The following is a 13,568-nucleotide window of genomic DNA, read 5'->3' as shown; positions in this document are numbered from 1 at the left end:
TGTTATTATGTTGGAAGCTGCGGGACCAGTGTGGTGTCTGTGAAGTACTATATGAAGATGTTTGAGGGTGAGTATAAGAATGGGGGCGCAGGGCTTATATTGAAAGCACCACTCTAGCACTGCAAAATAACACTGGAGTGCTGCTTTAAAATCCCATGGGAGAACTATAACTCCAAGCATGTCCTGCAGATCCTATGACATGCTGGGAGTTATAGTTCACTAAAGGAGTGGCAGAGTGCTTTATTGTGTTTTGGAAAGACTAACCTCTTAATTGTGGCAGCCAGCCACACTGTGGTGAGGTAAAAGCATCCCATGACTGCACACACAGAGCCCTCCCTCTTATTGCCTTTCCACAGCACAGGTAATGGAAGCCAGCAGATTCTAGTGTTGGAGTCTGAAGGACCTGTGATGATGTCAAGAAGAGGGAGGGCTCTGTGCTGCCATGTGATGCTCCAGCCCGCTCACTTCTGACATCATCACAGGTCTTTTTTGTGCACACTGCACAGCACTCAGCTCCAGCCCAGGCAGGTATGCAGCGATCTCCTCTCACCTGGCCCCTGCTGCTGCTGCCTCCTCCCCCGGACACATGGATCTCCCCAGCTGCTGCAGGAATCAGCGCTGAGGAATCTATGTGTGTCGCTGCTTAAGTGCAGTATTCATTTGCTGCTCCCGGCTCAGCTGATAGGTGGGTGGGGAAGCAGCTAATGAATATTCACTGCACTTAATCATCGGGACCACTTTCCCCAGCAGCTGATTCCAGGCAGTGGGGACATTTTTCTGCCTCCCGAAGTGGGATATCATTGCGATCCCACTCGCTGCGGCCCCCCTCCCCACATGCTACATCCCTACCATAAGACGCACCCACACTTTCCTCCCAAATTTGGAGGAAAAAAAGTGCGTCTTATGGTCAGAAAAAAACGGTAGCTCTTCCGTTTGGACTGTCAATAGCTCCGAGAATATTCACCAAGGTAGAGGTGCTTCTCACTAAATTAGAATATCATCAAAAAGTTAATTTATTTCAGTTCTTCAATACAAAAAGTGATCTATTTCAAGTGTTTTTGTCTGTTAATGTTGATGATTATGGCTTTTACAGCCAATAAAAACCCAAGTCATTATCTCAGTAAATTAGAATAATAAAAAACACCTGCACATGCTTCCTGAGCATTTAGAAAGGTCCCTTAGTCTGTTTTAGTAGGCTCCACAATCATAGGGAAGACTGCTGACTTGACAGATGTCCAGGAGGCAGTCATTGACACACTCAACAAGGAGGGTAAGCCACAAAAGGTCATTGCATAAGAAGCTGGCTGTTCAGAGTGCTGTATCCTAGCATGTTAATGGAAAGTTGCGTGGAAGGAAAAAGTGTGGTAGAAAAAGGTGCGCAAGCAACCGGGATAGCCACAGCTTTGAAAGGATAGTTAAGAAAAGGCCATTCAAAAACTTGGGGGAGATTCACAAGGAGTGGACAGCTGCTGGAGTCATTGCTTCAAGAGCCACCACACACAGATGTATCCAGGACATGGGCTACAAGTGTTGCAGTCCTTGTGTCAAGCCACTCATGAACAATAGACAAAGCCAGATGCATCTTGCCTCAGCCCAGGGAAAACGAACTGGACTGTTGCTCAGTGGTCCAAGGTGTTGTTTTCAGATGAAAGTAAATTTTGCATTTCATTTGGAAATCAAGGTTCCAGAGTCTGAAGGAAGAGTGGAGAGGCGCACAATCCAAGCTGACTGAGGTCTAGTGTGAAGTTTACACAATCAATGATGGTTTGGGGAGCCATGTCATCTGCTGGTGTAGGTCCACTGTGTTTTTATAAAGACCAAAGTCAGCACAGTCGTCTACCAGGAACTTCTAGAGCGCTTCATTCTTCCCTATGCCGAATACTTTTTGGAGATGGAAAATTCATTATCGCAGGACCTAGGCACTTGTCCATACTGCCAAAAGTACCAACACCTTGTTTAAAAACAACTGTATCACTGTGCTTCATTGTCCAGCAAACTCGCCTGACCTTAACCCCATAGAGAATCTATGGGGTATTGTCAAGAGGAAGATGAGACACCAGATCCAACAATGCAGACGAGCTGAAGGCTGCTATCAAAGTGCTATCAAAGCAACCTGGGCATCCATAACACCTCAGCATTGCCACAGGTTGATGGCCTCCATGCCACACCGCATTGATGCAGTAATTGATGCAGATGGAGCCCCGACCAAGTATTGAGTGCATTTACTGAACATACATTTCAGTAGGCTAACATTTTGAATTTCAAAATAATTTTTCAAGCTGGTGTTATAAAGTATTGTAATTTTGTGAGATAATGACTTTTGGGTTTTCATTGGCTGTAAGCCATAATCATCAACATTAACAGAAATAAACACTTGAAATAGATCACTCTGTTTGTAATGACTATATGAGTTTCACTTTTTGTGTTGAAGAACTGAAATAAATTATATTTTTGATTACCTAATTTAGTGAGAAGCACTTGTAAAATCAGGGTTGATGGCCTACCTTCGTTCTCGAAGCACCATTATCGTCCCTTACCTGGATGACTTCCTTTTAATCGGAAGATCACTCAGCAGAGCAGATGAGGGAATTAAAGGTGGTCCTAGAAGAGCTGGGCTGGATGGTATATACCCTCAAGTCCAGACTAAAACCAGAAAGGATACAGTCCTTCCTGGGCCTAGTTTTAGACTGAGCACCAAATCTGTCTCCTACCAGAGGACAAAACAGCCAAGAGAATGGGCCTAGCTCTGTCAGCAATAGATCAGCCAAGGATGACCCTGAGAAGAGTAACATCCTTGTTAGGATCCCAAACATCCTGCATCCTGGCAGCAACATGGGTCCAATTCTACCTGAGGCAGCTGCAGTGGGAAATTCTGTCTGCACAGAGGTCATTAGGAGGACATTTAGATGAAAAGATGCATCTTTCTGCAGCAGTCAGGGATTCCCTGTCTTGGTGGACAGTCATGGAAAACTTGTCAGGGGTCCAGTGGATAAAACTGGAGAATGTAAGCCCGCAAGGGCAGGGTCGTCACCCCTCTGTATCAGTCTGTAATTGTTTGTTTGCTTACTGTAAGTGATATCTGTAATTTGTATGTAACCCCTTCTCATGTACAGCACCATGGAATCAATGGTGCTATATAAATAAATAATAATAATAATAAAACCCGTCCAGGGTACAGGACATTATCACGAAAGACGCAAGCAACACAGGCTTGGGTCACACCTAAGGACTCATTCAGTTCTGTGGTTCTGGTCTTTTCTAGAGAGATGCCAGGGATCAAACATGAAAGAGCTGTGGAAAGGGCCTTAAGAGACTTTCTTCCCTTCCTCTTGGGTCGCCATGTCCTGGTCATGTCAGATAATCGAGCAGCCGTGGCTTATATCAACCACCAAGGGGGACCAAGGTCCCAATGGCAGCAGACAATCTACTCCAGCTAGCAGAGCAACACCTGCTGTCCCTTACAGCACTTCACATATGGGAGGTAGACAGTAGAAAGGCCAACTTCCTGAGTCTCGAGAAACTGAGACGGAAGAATGGTCTTTAAATTCCCAGATCTTCCATCAGATAGTGCGGGCATGGGGATGGTCTGAGATAGATCTGTTTGCCAGCTTACACAACAGGAAAGTGAAGATCTTCTGTTCATTAAATCCAAGGGAGAAACCATTTGCAGTGGATGCTCTTCAGATTCCCCGGAGATTCAGGATTGCCTATGTATTACCTCCAAAAGTAAGGATCCCAACAGTCTTGGGGAGGATCAGGCAAGGGTGATTCTCATCTCATTCTGGCAGAAGAGCCCATGGTTTTCCCTTCTAAAGTTGATGTCAGATCCATGGATCCTGCCGGAGATCCCGGACCTAATCACCAAGGGGCCAGTATGCCACTCTCTAGTGAAGGCCTTCCATCTAGCAGCATGGAATCTGAGAGGGCATTACTGAATTGGCAGGGTTTCTCATCAGGGTTAGTCTCCAACTTGTTGAAGAGTAGGAAGCCGATTACATGAAGGATTTATGGCAGGACTTGGAAGAAAGTTCTAGAATTTTCATGGCAGTCCCTAGGGGATGAGGCTCCAGTGGGGTCCATTCTAGAGTTTTTGCAATCAGGGTTGGAACTAGGGTTAGCAACCAACTAACACTATCAAGGTACAGATCTCTGCTTTGGGTGCCTTATGTAATTGTAATCTAGTGGCAAATAGATGGATGTCTCGGTTTATAAAATCCTGTGGTAGGTCCAGACCGGTTATAGTCCCAAAAATTCCACTTTGGACCTGGGCTTAGTTTTAGAGGCACTAACTAAAGACTCGTTTGAGCCCTTACAGAATTTATCTGCCAAATTCCTCACACTAAAGACTATTTTACTAGTGGCTCTGACATCGTCCCGTAGGGTGGGCGATATATACAGGCCCTGTCGATATGCCCCCCTACATACAGGTGTATGAGGATACGATTGTACTAAGGCCTGACCAGGTCTATCTTCCCAAAGTGACTCTTAAGTTCCATAGGAGCCAAGGGATGACTTTGCTGTCCTCCTCTGCTGACTTGACCTTTGGTAGAAGGGTGTTGCAAACAGTGGTCCCTCCCTAAGGTGTTAAAATTCTACAGAAATCACTCAGGTGTGCTGTCATGGGTGAAGGGAAAACACCAAGGTTACTTACCTGTAGCCGTTTTTTCCAGATCCCATGTCAGCACCCATATATCCCCCCCATCTTATGGGTGTGCGGTATAGTTTGGGTATTTTGTAATGTGGTGTTGGTTATGTATGTAAATTAACCTGGAGGTCCTCTCGTGCTCTGTAAGGCTACTTTCACACTTGAATTGGAAAAAAAAAAAATTATGAAGTGTGCCAAATCCACCTCAATCCGAGAGAACAAAAATCCACTTTGCTATTTAGCAGTATAGAATCAGCCTTCCCGCTCACCTCTGCACAGTTAGTATCTATGAGAAGAGAATCTCGACAGATTTTGTGCCCACTGTGTAGAGTGAGGAAAGTCATTGGACTTGTTAATGACATGCAGTTGAGCATAGTTATATAATGTATACTGCTTTACTGCTTTCAATTTGATATTTTTCTCATAAGTGGCAGGTCCTTTAAAAAAAAATATATATATATATAATATATGTGTGTGTATATATATATATATATATATATATATATATATATATATATATATATATATATATATATATATATATATCATATTCAAAATGCTAAGCAAACACTGTGTAAAATATTATTGTTTTGATTTATTTTATGTTTGCATTTGTGTTATTTTTAGGTTGACCGCCGAAATAAAGAAATTGATTCATTAGAGAGATCATATACAGCGGATGCAACAGCTAACAATCCACCTTGTGCATCTGATAAAATTCTTGCCACCAGTGAGAAGAGCAAAGACGACGTAGAAGTGGGTTTTGATGATTCTATAAAGGATGAAGAGGCATGCAGGAACAGCAGGATTGCTTCTGAACAGCAAAGTGCCAAAGATGCCGATGTTTTGAAAAAATCCAACCTGTCTGATTATAAAAGGACTGATAGCAATAGCTTGGCATCAGATTCTAGCAAAAGTAGAAAAAATCATGCCAGTAGTAGTTCTAAAGAATCGGCTCGCAATAAGCATCAAAAACACTCATCAAAAAGAAGCCTCTCAAAAGGGACAAGCAGAGAACATCCTATTGACTCAGAGAAACAAAATAGTTACAAAACTTCAGTTTTTTCTGATGCTAGCATAGAATCCGAAATCCCAGAAAATTTTAACTCTGTAGAGAGCAAACACAATGGGTCAAATTAGAGTGCTCAGATCTCGCAAGATGCTGAGCTAAAAAAAAAATGCCACACTACTGGGGAGCTTCTGAGATTCATACATCGGGTGATTGCAGTTACCAATAATATGACTGAAATTTCTGTTTAGCTGAAGAAACGTTACAGGAATAAAGATAACATTTTCATGTTTCTCTTTGCAACATGACATACAATATAATACTGTAAAAGGTAGTGCTTACAAGAAAAGCTATCAAACTGATTGCACAAACTTTTAGAAGTTGCTGTAAGAATATTTATTTATATTCCAAATTTGGGTGAGATTGTGTACTTTTTTAATTTTCTTATTTATTATTTTTTTGTCATATTTTTATAATTAATAAATCGCTTTTATGATTATGGATTTGTTGTGTATCTTTACTGTGTGTTCTGAAAAGTATAGCCCTTATGAAATTTTTCCCTGTTTAACCCCTTCACGCCATGGCCATTTTTCATTTTTTCCTCCCCTGCTTCCAAGGGCCATAACTTTTTTTATTTTTCTGTCAAAATAGCCATATGAGGGCTTGTTTTTTTTTGCAGAACAAGTTGTGTTTTTGGATGACACAATTTATTTTATCATGTGATGCACTGGAATGCGATAAAAAAAAGTGCAATTTCACAATTGTTTAGGTTTTATTTGTTTGTTTTTTTATTCACCATGTTCACTACATGGTGAAACAGACCTGGAAATATGATTCTCCAAGTCAGCATGAGTACACAGATACCAAACATGCATAGTTTTTTTCTGTTAAGTAGTGGGGAAAAAAATTGGAAACTCGTTAAAAAAAAAAAAAAAAACCCTAAAAAACTTTGTGGGGCTGTATGAGTGCTTATTTATCGATCACCCATGACAGCACCACGAGAGAGGGGATCCGCCTTTAAAGGACAGGAAACCTACAGGCATAAGGCTGGTTTCACATTTGCGGTTGTGTCCGCAGCGTTTCTTCCGCAATTATCCGCATGTGTTGTGTATTCCTATCTTTAACATTAGGGACGCATGTGTCTGCGTTAGATTGCGTTTTGCCGCGTTTGACGACGCATGCGTCGTTTCGTCGTCTGCGGTTTGGTGCTGTAAACGCCACATGTAGTAATTTTAGAGGAGTCAATTTGCCGCCTAGAAACGTTTGTGGTTGTTAGCGGATGGAATGCGGCAAAAAAACTACGCATTGCTGTCTATTCACAAGCGCAAGCAAACGCATGTGCTTGCGGCCGCATGCGTTTGCTTGCGCTTGTGAACGCATGCGTTGCACCAGAGAAAAACATGTCTAGACACTAATTAGCCACCCCCCACATACAAGGTGATAAAGGGAGGGAGTGGACATTTGCAGGTCACAACTCAGCAGACAGAGAAGCAGAGCAGACAGACAGAAGCACCTTGGAGGAAACAAGACTCTGAACAATGTGAGTATATCCTAGCCAATGCCTTTATTTTCTATTTTCTGTCTCTACATGTCCTAATTTCTGCCATTTCTTTCTTTCTGCATGCATCAGAATGTCATCTTCTGATGAGGAGCAACGTCATGGGCCTTCTCAAGCCGAACATGTCAGTGAAGTGAGTACTCAACTCCTCAGTTTGGTAAGTATTCACTGTCACATCTACACATGTGACAACTTTTTTTTCCTTTTTTTAGAGCACTTCTTCCACTGCAGCAGAGGGTGAGCAGGAGCAGCGGGGTCACGGTTGGGTGGCAAGGCGGCAGCGTGTAAGTATAACTGGCTGACTGTTTACTGTATCCTCACTTTTATTCTTGAATCTTCCTTTCTTTACTTTCCTCTTTCTTTACATTTTTCTTCTGGACTCCTTTTTTTATCTTGACTTTCATTATTCATGCCATTTCTCAGCCTCTGTTTTCTTTCTTTTCCATATGTTAATGTATCCAACATTAATATCTTCATTTATTTTTTAGGTTCCAGAACGGGATGAGGACCTCATTGACAATGACCTCATTGACAACGATATCCTCATCTCCCTGGTCTATGAGCGAGTCCTGTTGTGGGACACCCGGGTTCCACAGCACTTGGACAATGTGACGATCCGGCGGCTATGGAATGAGGTGGCCAAAGCGATGTGGGATGGCTGGGACAACGCCCCGACTCGGGTCCGAAATGCATTTTGTAAGTATTGCAATGCAGTGTGAAGCAGCAGAGACCTTGGCCGTGCTCACAACTGTGTGTGATGGCACAAACTCTCAGGAGTTTCTCTCATCACACACAGTTGTGTGAGCACGGCCAAAAGTCCACTGTCTAACCATTATTTTTTGTTTTTTCACCAGTGCTCAAAGTCAAAACACGTTGGCGTTCAATGAAGGACCGCTTCAACAAGGACCTGCGTTAAGAGAGTCGTATTCCCAGTGGTTCTGGAGCAAGGATCAGAATGTATAAATACCACCGCATTCTGGCATTTTTAAGACCGGTCCTTGCCCAGAGAACATAAGCACCGTATATACTCAAGTATAAGTCGAGATTTTCAGCCCACTTTTTTGGGCTGAAAGTGACCCTCTCGGCTTATACTCGAGTCAGTGTCGGCGTGGGGTCGGCAGCTGTCACATACTCGCCTGCTCCTGGCGCTGTCCCTGCATGTCCCATGGTCTCCGGGCAGCTCTTCCTGTGTTCAGCCGTCACGAGGTACCGCTCATTAAAGTAATGAATATGGACGCATATTCATTACTGTAATGAGCGGTACGTGACCGCTGAACACAAAGATGCCGCCGGCTCCCGGAGACCTTCTGACAGTGAGACGCTGCCAGGGACCGCGCCGGGAGCAGGTGAGTATATCGGGGGAGGTGAGCATTGCCCGATAGTCACCTTCAATGTTCCAGTGCTGCTCTGTCTTCCGTCCTCTGACTGACTGTTCAGGTCAGAGGGCGCGATGACGCGATTAGTGTGCGTGCCGCCCTCTGCCTGAACAGTCACTGCGGAGGATGGAAGACAGAGCAGCGCGCAGCGGTGGAACGTGGAAGGTGACTATTGCAAGTGTTGCGGCCCGGAGCGAAGAAAGGTGAGTATGTGATTTTTTTTTATTTTAGTCGCAGCAACAGCAAATGGGGCAAATGTGTGGAGCATCTCATGGGGCCATAATGTGTGGAGCATCTTATGGGGCCATAATGTATTGAGCATCTCATGGGGCCACAATGTATGGAGCATCTTATGGTGCCATAATGTGTGGAGCATCTTATGGGGAATAATGTTTTGAGCATCTTATGGAGCCATAATGTATGGAGCATCTTATGGGGCCATAATGTGTGGAGCATCTTATGGGGCCATAATGTATGGAGCATCTCATGGGGCCATAATGTGTGGAGTATCTTATGGGGCCATAATGTATGGAGCATCTTATTGGGCCATAATGTGTGGAGCATCTTATGGGGCCATCAACCTTTATGCGGCATTGTATGGGGTAAATGTTTCTATGGAGCATCTTATGGGGCCATCATTAACCTTTGTGCAGCATTATACGGGGCATATTTTAATATGGAGCATTATATGGGGCGTATTTTGTATGGAGCATCTTATGGGGCCCATCATGAACTGTATGGAGCATTATATGGGGCTCCTGATTCAATATGGATATTCAAAAACACTTAGCCTACTGATGTCTCAATTAATTTTACTTTTATTGGTATCTATTTTTATTTTTGACATTTACTGGTAGCTGCTGCATTTTCCACCCTAGGCTTATACTCGAGTCAATAAGTTTTCCCAGTTTTTTGTGGCAAAATTAGGGGGGTCGGCTTATACTCGGGTCGTTGTTTGGCCATAATCTGTATGTTTGTATTCAACAGGAGTTGGCGTTCTTTTAGTTTTTGGTATTTTTTTTCCTTTTTTCACAGCACATGGAGCAGCACTATTGACCCAGGTTCTGGAGCGGTCCTTCATCAGACAGCCACGGGCCCCTCCCAGCCATCCTGCAGCGCTGCAGCAAGAGGGCCTGCCACACAAACTGAAGACCAGGAAGCTGGTTCATCAGGTGTTCCCCTTTCCCAGTCTTCTGCCTCTGCCCCTTTTTTGGGGGGCTCCTCCCGGCAGCGGCAGAGGGCATCGGACAGGTCACTCATGCCTGAGTTTTTGCACTTGAGCTCGGTTTTTCACGATGGACTCAAGGCTTTGGGTGACCGACTGGATACTGCCATTAGCCATATGAATACACGTATCCAGGAGGTCACCAAAAGCCTTGACCAAGTAAAAGCCGACCTCCAGAGGCCAGCACATCATTTTTTTAACCAAATTGAACAGGGCATGTCGGAACACCTTACTCCTGATCTCCAGCTTAGTGTCATGCAGGCCTGCAATGCTGCTTACGTGCAGGCTATGCAGCAGAGTCGGTATTTTCAGCAGACAGTGGCGGCATATCCAACTGTGCCTACACTGTCACGATTGACCTCAATGCCGACCTCTGCTGCATACCACTGCACGGCCAACTCCATTCCAAGCACTGCTGGACACCACTACAGCACCACCACCATGCCAAGTGTTGTAGGACAGCCCACCGCCACCACCATGAAAACTGCTGCTCCTGCTTGGACCTCCTCCACTGACACCACCATGCAGCAGCAGGACCCTGGCATGGCCTTCCGCTCCGCCACTACGATGCAGCAGGACCCTGGCATTCCCGTCTGCTCCGCCACCACGATGCAGCAGGACCCTGGCATGGCCTTCCGCTCCGCCACCACGATGCAGCAGGACCCTGGCATGGCCTTACAAACTTCTACCGCAACCATGCAGCAGCAGCATGATAAAGACACTGACAGTTTGGTCACTATGACCAGGCCCCAAGAAATGACTCCGCCGAGGCTCCCCAGACCGCTGCGCCGATCCCAAAAAGGGAGAAAAAAAAACGGACTATTTTTATTCCTCCCCCCTCACCTCCCAGTGTGTCTGTTATGTCAGGTTTGTCTCACCCTTCCAGTGTGTCTCAGCCCTCTTATGCGTCGAGCCCCATCCCCGATCTGCCAGACCCCAGTAATTTACTTGCCCCTTCTCCTGCCACCCCTGTGTTGTCCACAGTGAGTCAAGCTTCACAGCTACATACCCCCCATTTACAGCACTCTACCCCAAGCAGGCGCAGTTAATTTTTTTTTATTTAACAAAATAAATAATAATGTTTTTTGCCCCAAAAAAGGTTTGGTTAATTGTGTATTTCGCCGCCAGCAACACACACCGTGCGCCAAATAAAAAACTGCGCCGCACACTTTATTTTTTTGCCCCACATCATAGCTCTAGTAGTTAGCAAGTACAATACTGCAGTTTTGTGTGTCTTTAGTATAGAGATATGAGGTGAGCCAAAAAATTTATACTTGTATTTTCTCCATAATCTCTTCCTTCAGCTTAGTCTGTGACTAGTGTTGCAGACTGAAGAGAAAATGGTGGCAATACAATGCAGAACTATACTCAACAGGTCAGGTGTCCAAAAACTCATTAGTTAGGACACCAGACCTGCCAGAGAACTGCCTTGTATAATCTCCATTTTCTCTTCTGTGTACGTAATCTATTTCACACAAAGTGAAGGGACGATGGCGGTAATACAAGGCATATATATGCTCACCTGGACATGTGTCAGAAATAGTGAATTCATGAGGCTGTTATATGTGCATCATGAATTCATTATTTCTGACACCTGACTTGATGAGTATAGATCTGTTTTGTTTTAACCCCTTCATGAGCCAGCCTATTTTGGCCTTAATGACCTTGCCGTTTTTTGCAATTCTGACCAGTGTCCCTTTATGATGTAATAACTCGGGAACGCTTCAACGGATCCTAGCGATTCTGAGACTGTTTTTTCGTGACATATTGGGCTTCATGTTAGTGGTAAATTTAGGTCGATAATTTCTGCGTTTATTTGTGAAAAAATGGAAATTTGGCGAAAAGTTTGAAAATTTTGCAATTTTCACATTTTGAATTTTTATTCTGTTAAACCAGAGAGTTATGTGACACAAAATAGTTAATAAATAACATTTCCCACATGTCTACTTTACATCAGCACAATTTTGGAAACAACATTTTTTTTTGCTAGGAAGTTATAAGGGTTAAAATTTGACCAGTGATTTCTCATTTTTACAACAAAATTTACAAAACCATTTTTTTTAGGGACCACCTCACATTTGAAGTCAATTTGAGGGTTCTATATGGCTGAAAATACCCAAAAGTGACTCCATTCTAAAAACTGCACCCCTCAAGGTGCTCAAAACCACATTCAAGAAGTTTATTAACCCTTCAGGTGTTTCACAGCAGCAGAAGCAACATGGAAGGAAAAAATGAACATTTAACTTTTTAGTCACAAAAATGATCTTTTAGCAACATTTTTTTTATTTTCCCAAGGGTAAAAGGAGAAACTGGACCACGAAAGTTGTTGTCCAATTTGTTCTGAGTACGCTGATACCTCATATGTGGGGGGTAAACCACTGTTTGGGCGCACGGCAGAACTCGGAAGGGAAGGAGCGCCATTTGACTTTTTGAATGAAAAATTGGCTCCAATCTTTAGCGGACACCATGTCGCGTTTGGAGAGCCCCCGTGTGCCTAAACATTGGAGCTCCCCCACAAGTGACCCCATTTTGGAAACTAGACGCCCCAAGGAACTTATCTAGATGCATAGTGAGCACTTTAAACCCCCAGGTGCTTCACAAATTGATCCGTAAAAATGAAAAAGTACTTTTTTTTCACAAAAAAATTATTTTAGCCTCAATTTTTTAATTTTCACATGGGCAACAGGATAAAATGGATCCTAAAATTTGTTGGGCAATTTCTCCTGAGTACACTGATACCTCACATGTGGGGGTAAACCACTGTTTGGGCACAAGGTAAGACTCGGAAGGGAAGGAGCGCCATTTGACTTTTTGAATGAAAAATTATCTCCATCGTTAGCGGACACCATGTCGCGTTTGGAGAGCCCCTGTGTGCCTAAACATTGGAGCTTCCCCACAAGTGACCCCATTTTGGAAAGGAGACCCCCCAAGGAACTTATCTAGATGCATAGTGAGCACTTTGAACCCTCAGGTGCTTCACAAATTGATCCGTAAAAATGAAAAAGTACTTTTTTTTTCACAAAAAAATTCTTTTAGCCTCAATTTTTTAATTTTCACATGGGCGACAGGATAAAATGGATCCTAAAATTTGTTGGGCAATTTCTCCTGAGTACGCCGATACCTCATATGTGGGGGTAAACCACTGTTTGGGCGCATGGCAAGGCTCGGAAGGGAAGGCGCGCCATTTGACTTTTTGAATGGAAAATGAGCTCCAATCGTTAGCGGACACCATGTCGCGTTTGGAGAGCCCCTGTGTGCCTAAACATTAGAGCTCCCCCACAAGTGACCCCATTTTGGAAACTAGACCCCCAAGGAACTTATCTAGATGCATAGTGAGCACTTATAACCCCCAGGTGCTTCACAGAAGTTTATAACGCAGAGCCGTGAAAATAAAAAATAATTTTTCTTTCCTCAAAAATGATTTTTAGCCCAGAATTTTTTATTTTCCCAAGGGTAACAGGAGAAATTGGACCCCAAATGTTGTTGTCCAGTTTGTCCTGAGTACGATGATACCCCATATGTGGGGGTAAACCACTGTTTGGGTGCACGGCAGGGCTTGGAAGGGAAGGCACGCCATTTGGCTTTTTGAATGGAAAATTAGCTCCAATCATTAGCGGACACCATGTCGCGTTTGGAGAGCCCCTGTGTGCCTAAACATTGGAGCTTCCCCATAAGTGACCCCATTTTGGAAACTAGACCTCCCAAGGAACTAATCTAGATGTGTGGTGAGCACTTTAAACCCCCAAGTGCTTCAC

The 13,568-nt window shown here is 43.9% G+C and overlaps 1 protein-coding gene across 5 annotated transcripts in view; it reads left to right on the top strand.

The window, feature by feature from the left end:
- The window catches only part of CEP78 (centrosomal protein 78), a 167,503-nt gene extending 161,347 nt beyond the window's left edge, over positions 1-6,156 (top strand). For all 5 annotated transcript variants that reach the window (XM_077249007.1, XM_077249008.1, XM_077249005.1 and 2 more), the window contains exon 16: positions 5,273-6,156. In XM_077249007.1, the coding sequence (XP_077105122.1) occupies positions 5,273-5,785 (513 nt within the window). In that variant the 3' untranslated portion in view covers positions 5,786-6,156. The remainder of the gene's footprint in view (positions 1-5,272) is intronic.
- The last annotated feature ends 7,412 nt before the right edge of the window (positions 6,157-13,568 follow it).

This window comes from Ranitomeya variabilis, chromosome 1 (assembly GCF_051348905.1).
Source record: "Ranitomeya variabilis isolate aRanVar5 chromosome 1, aRanVar5.hap1, whole genome shotgun sequence".
In the NCBI taxonomy this organism is placed as follows: domain Eukaryota; kingdom Metazoa; phylum Chordata; class Amphibia; order Anura; family Dendrobatidae; genus Ranitomeya; species Ranitomeya variabilis.
The sequence above is the reverse complement of the archived record's forward strand: the minus strand, read 5'-3'. Positions and strand labels throughout refer to the sequence as shown.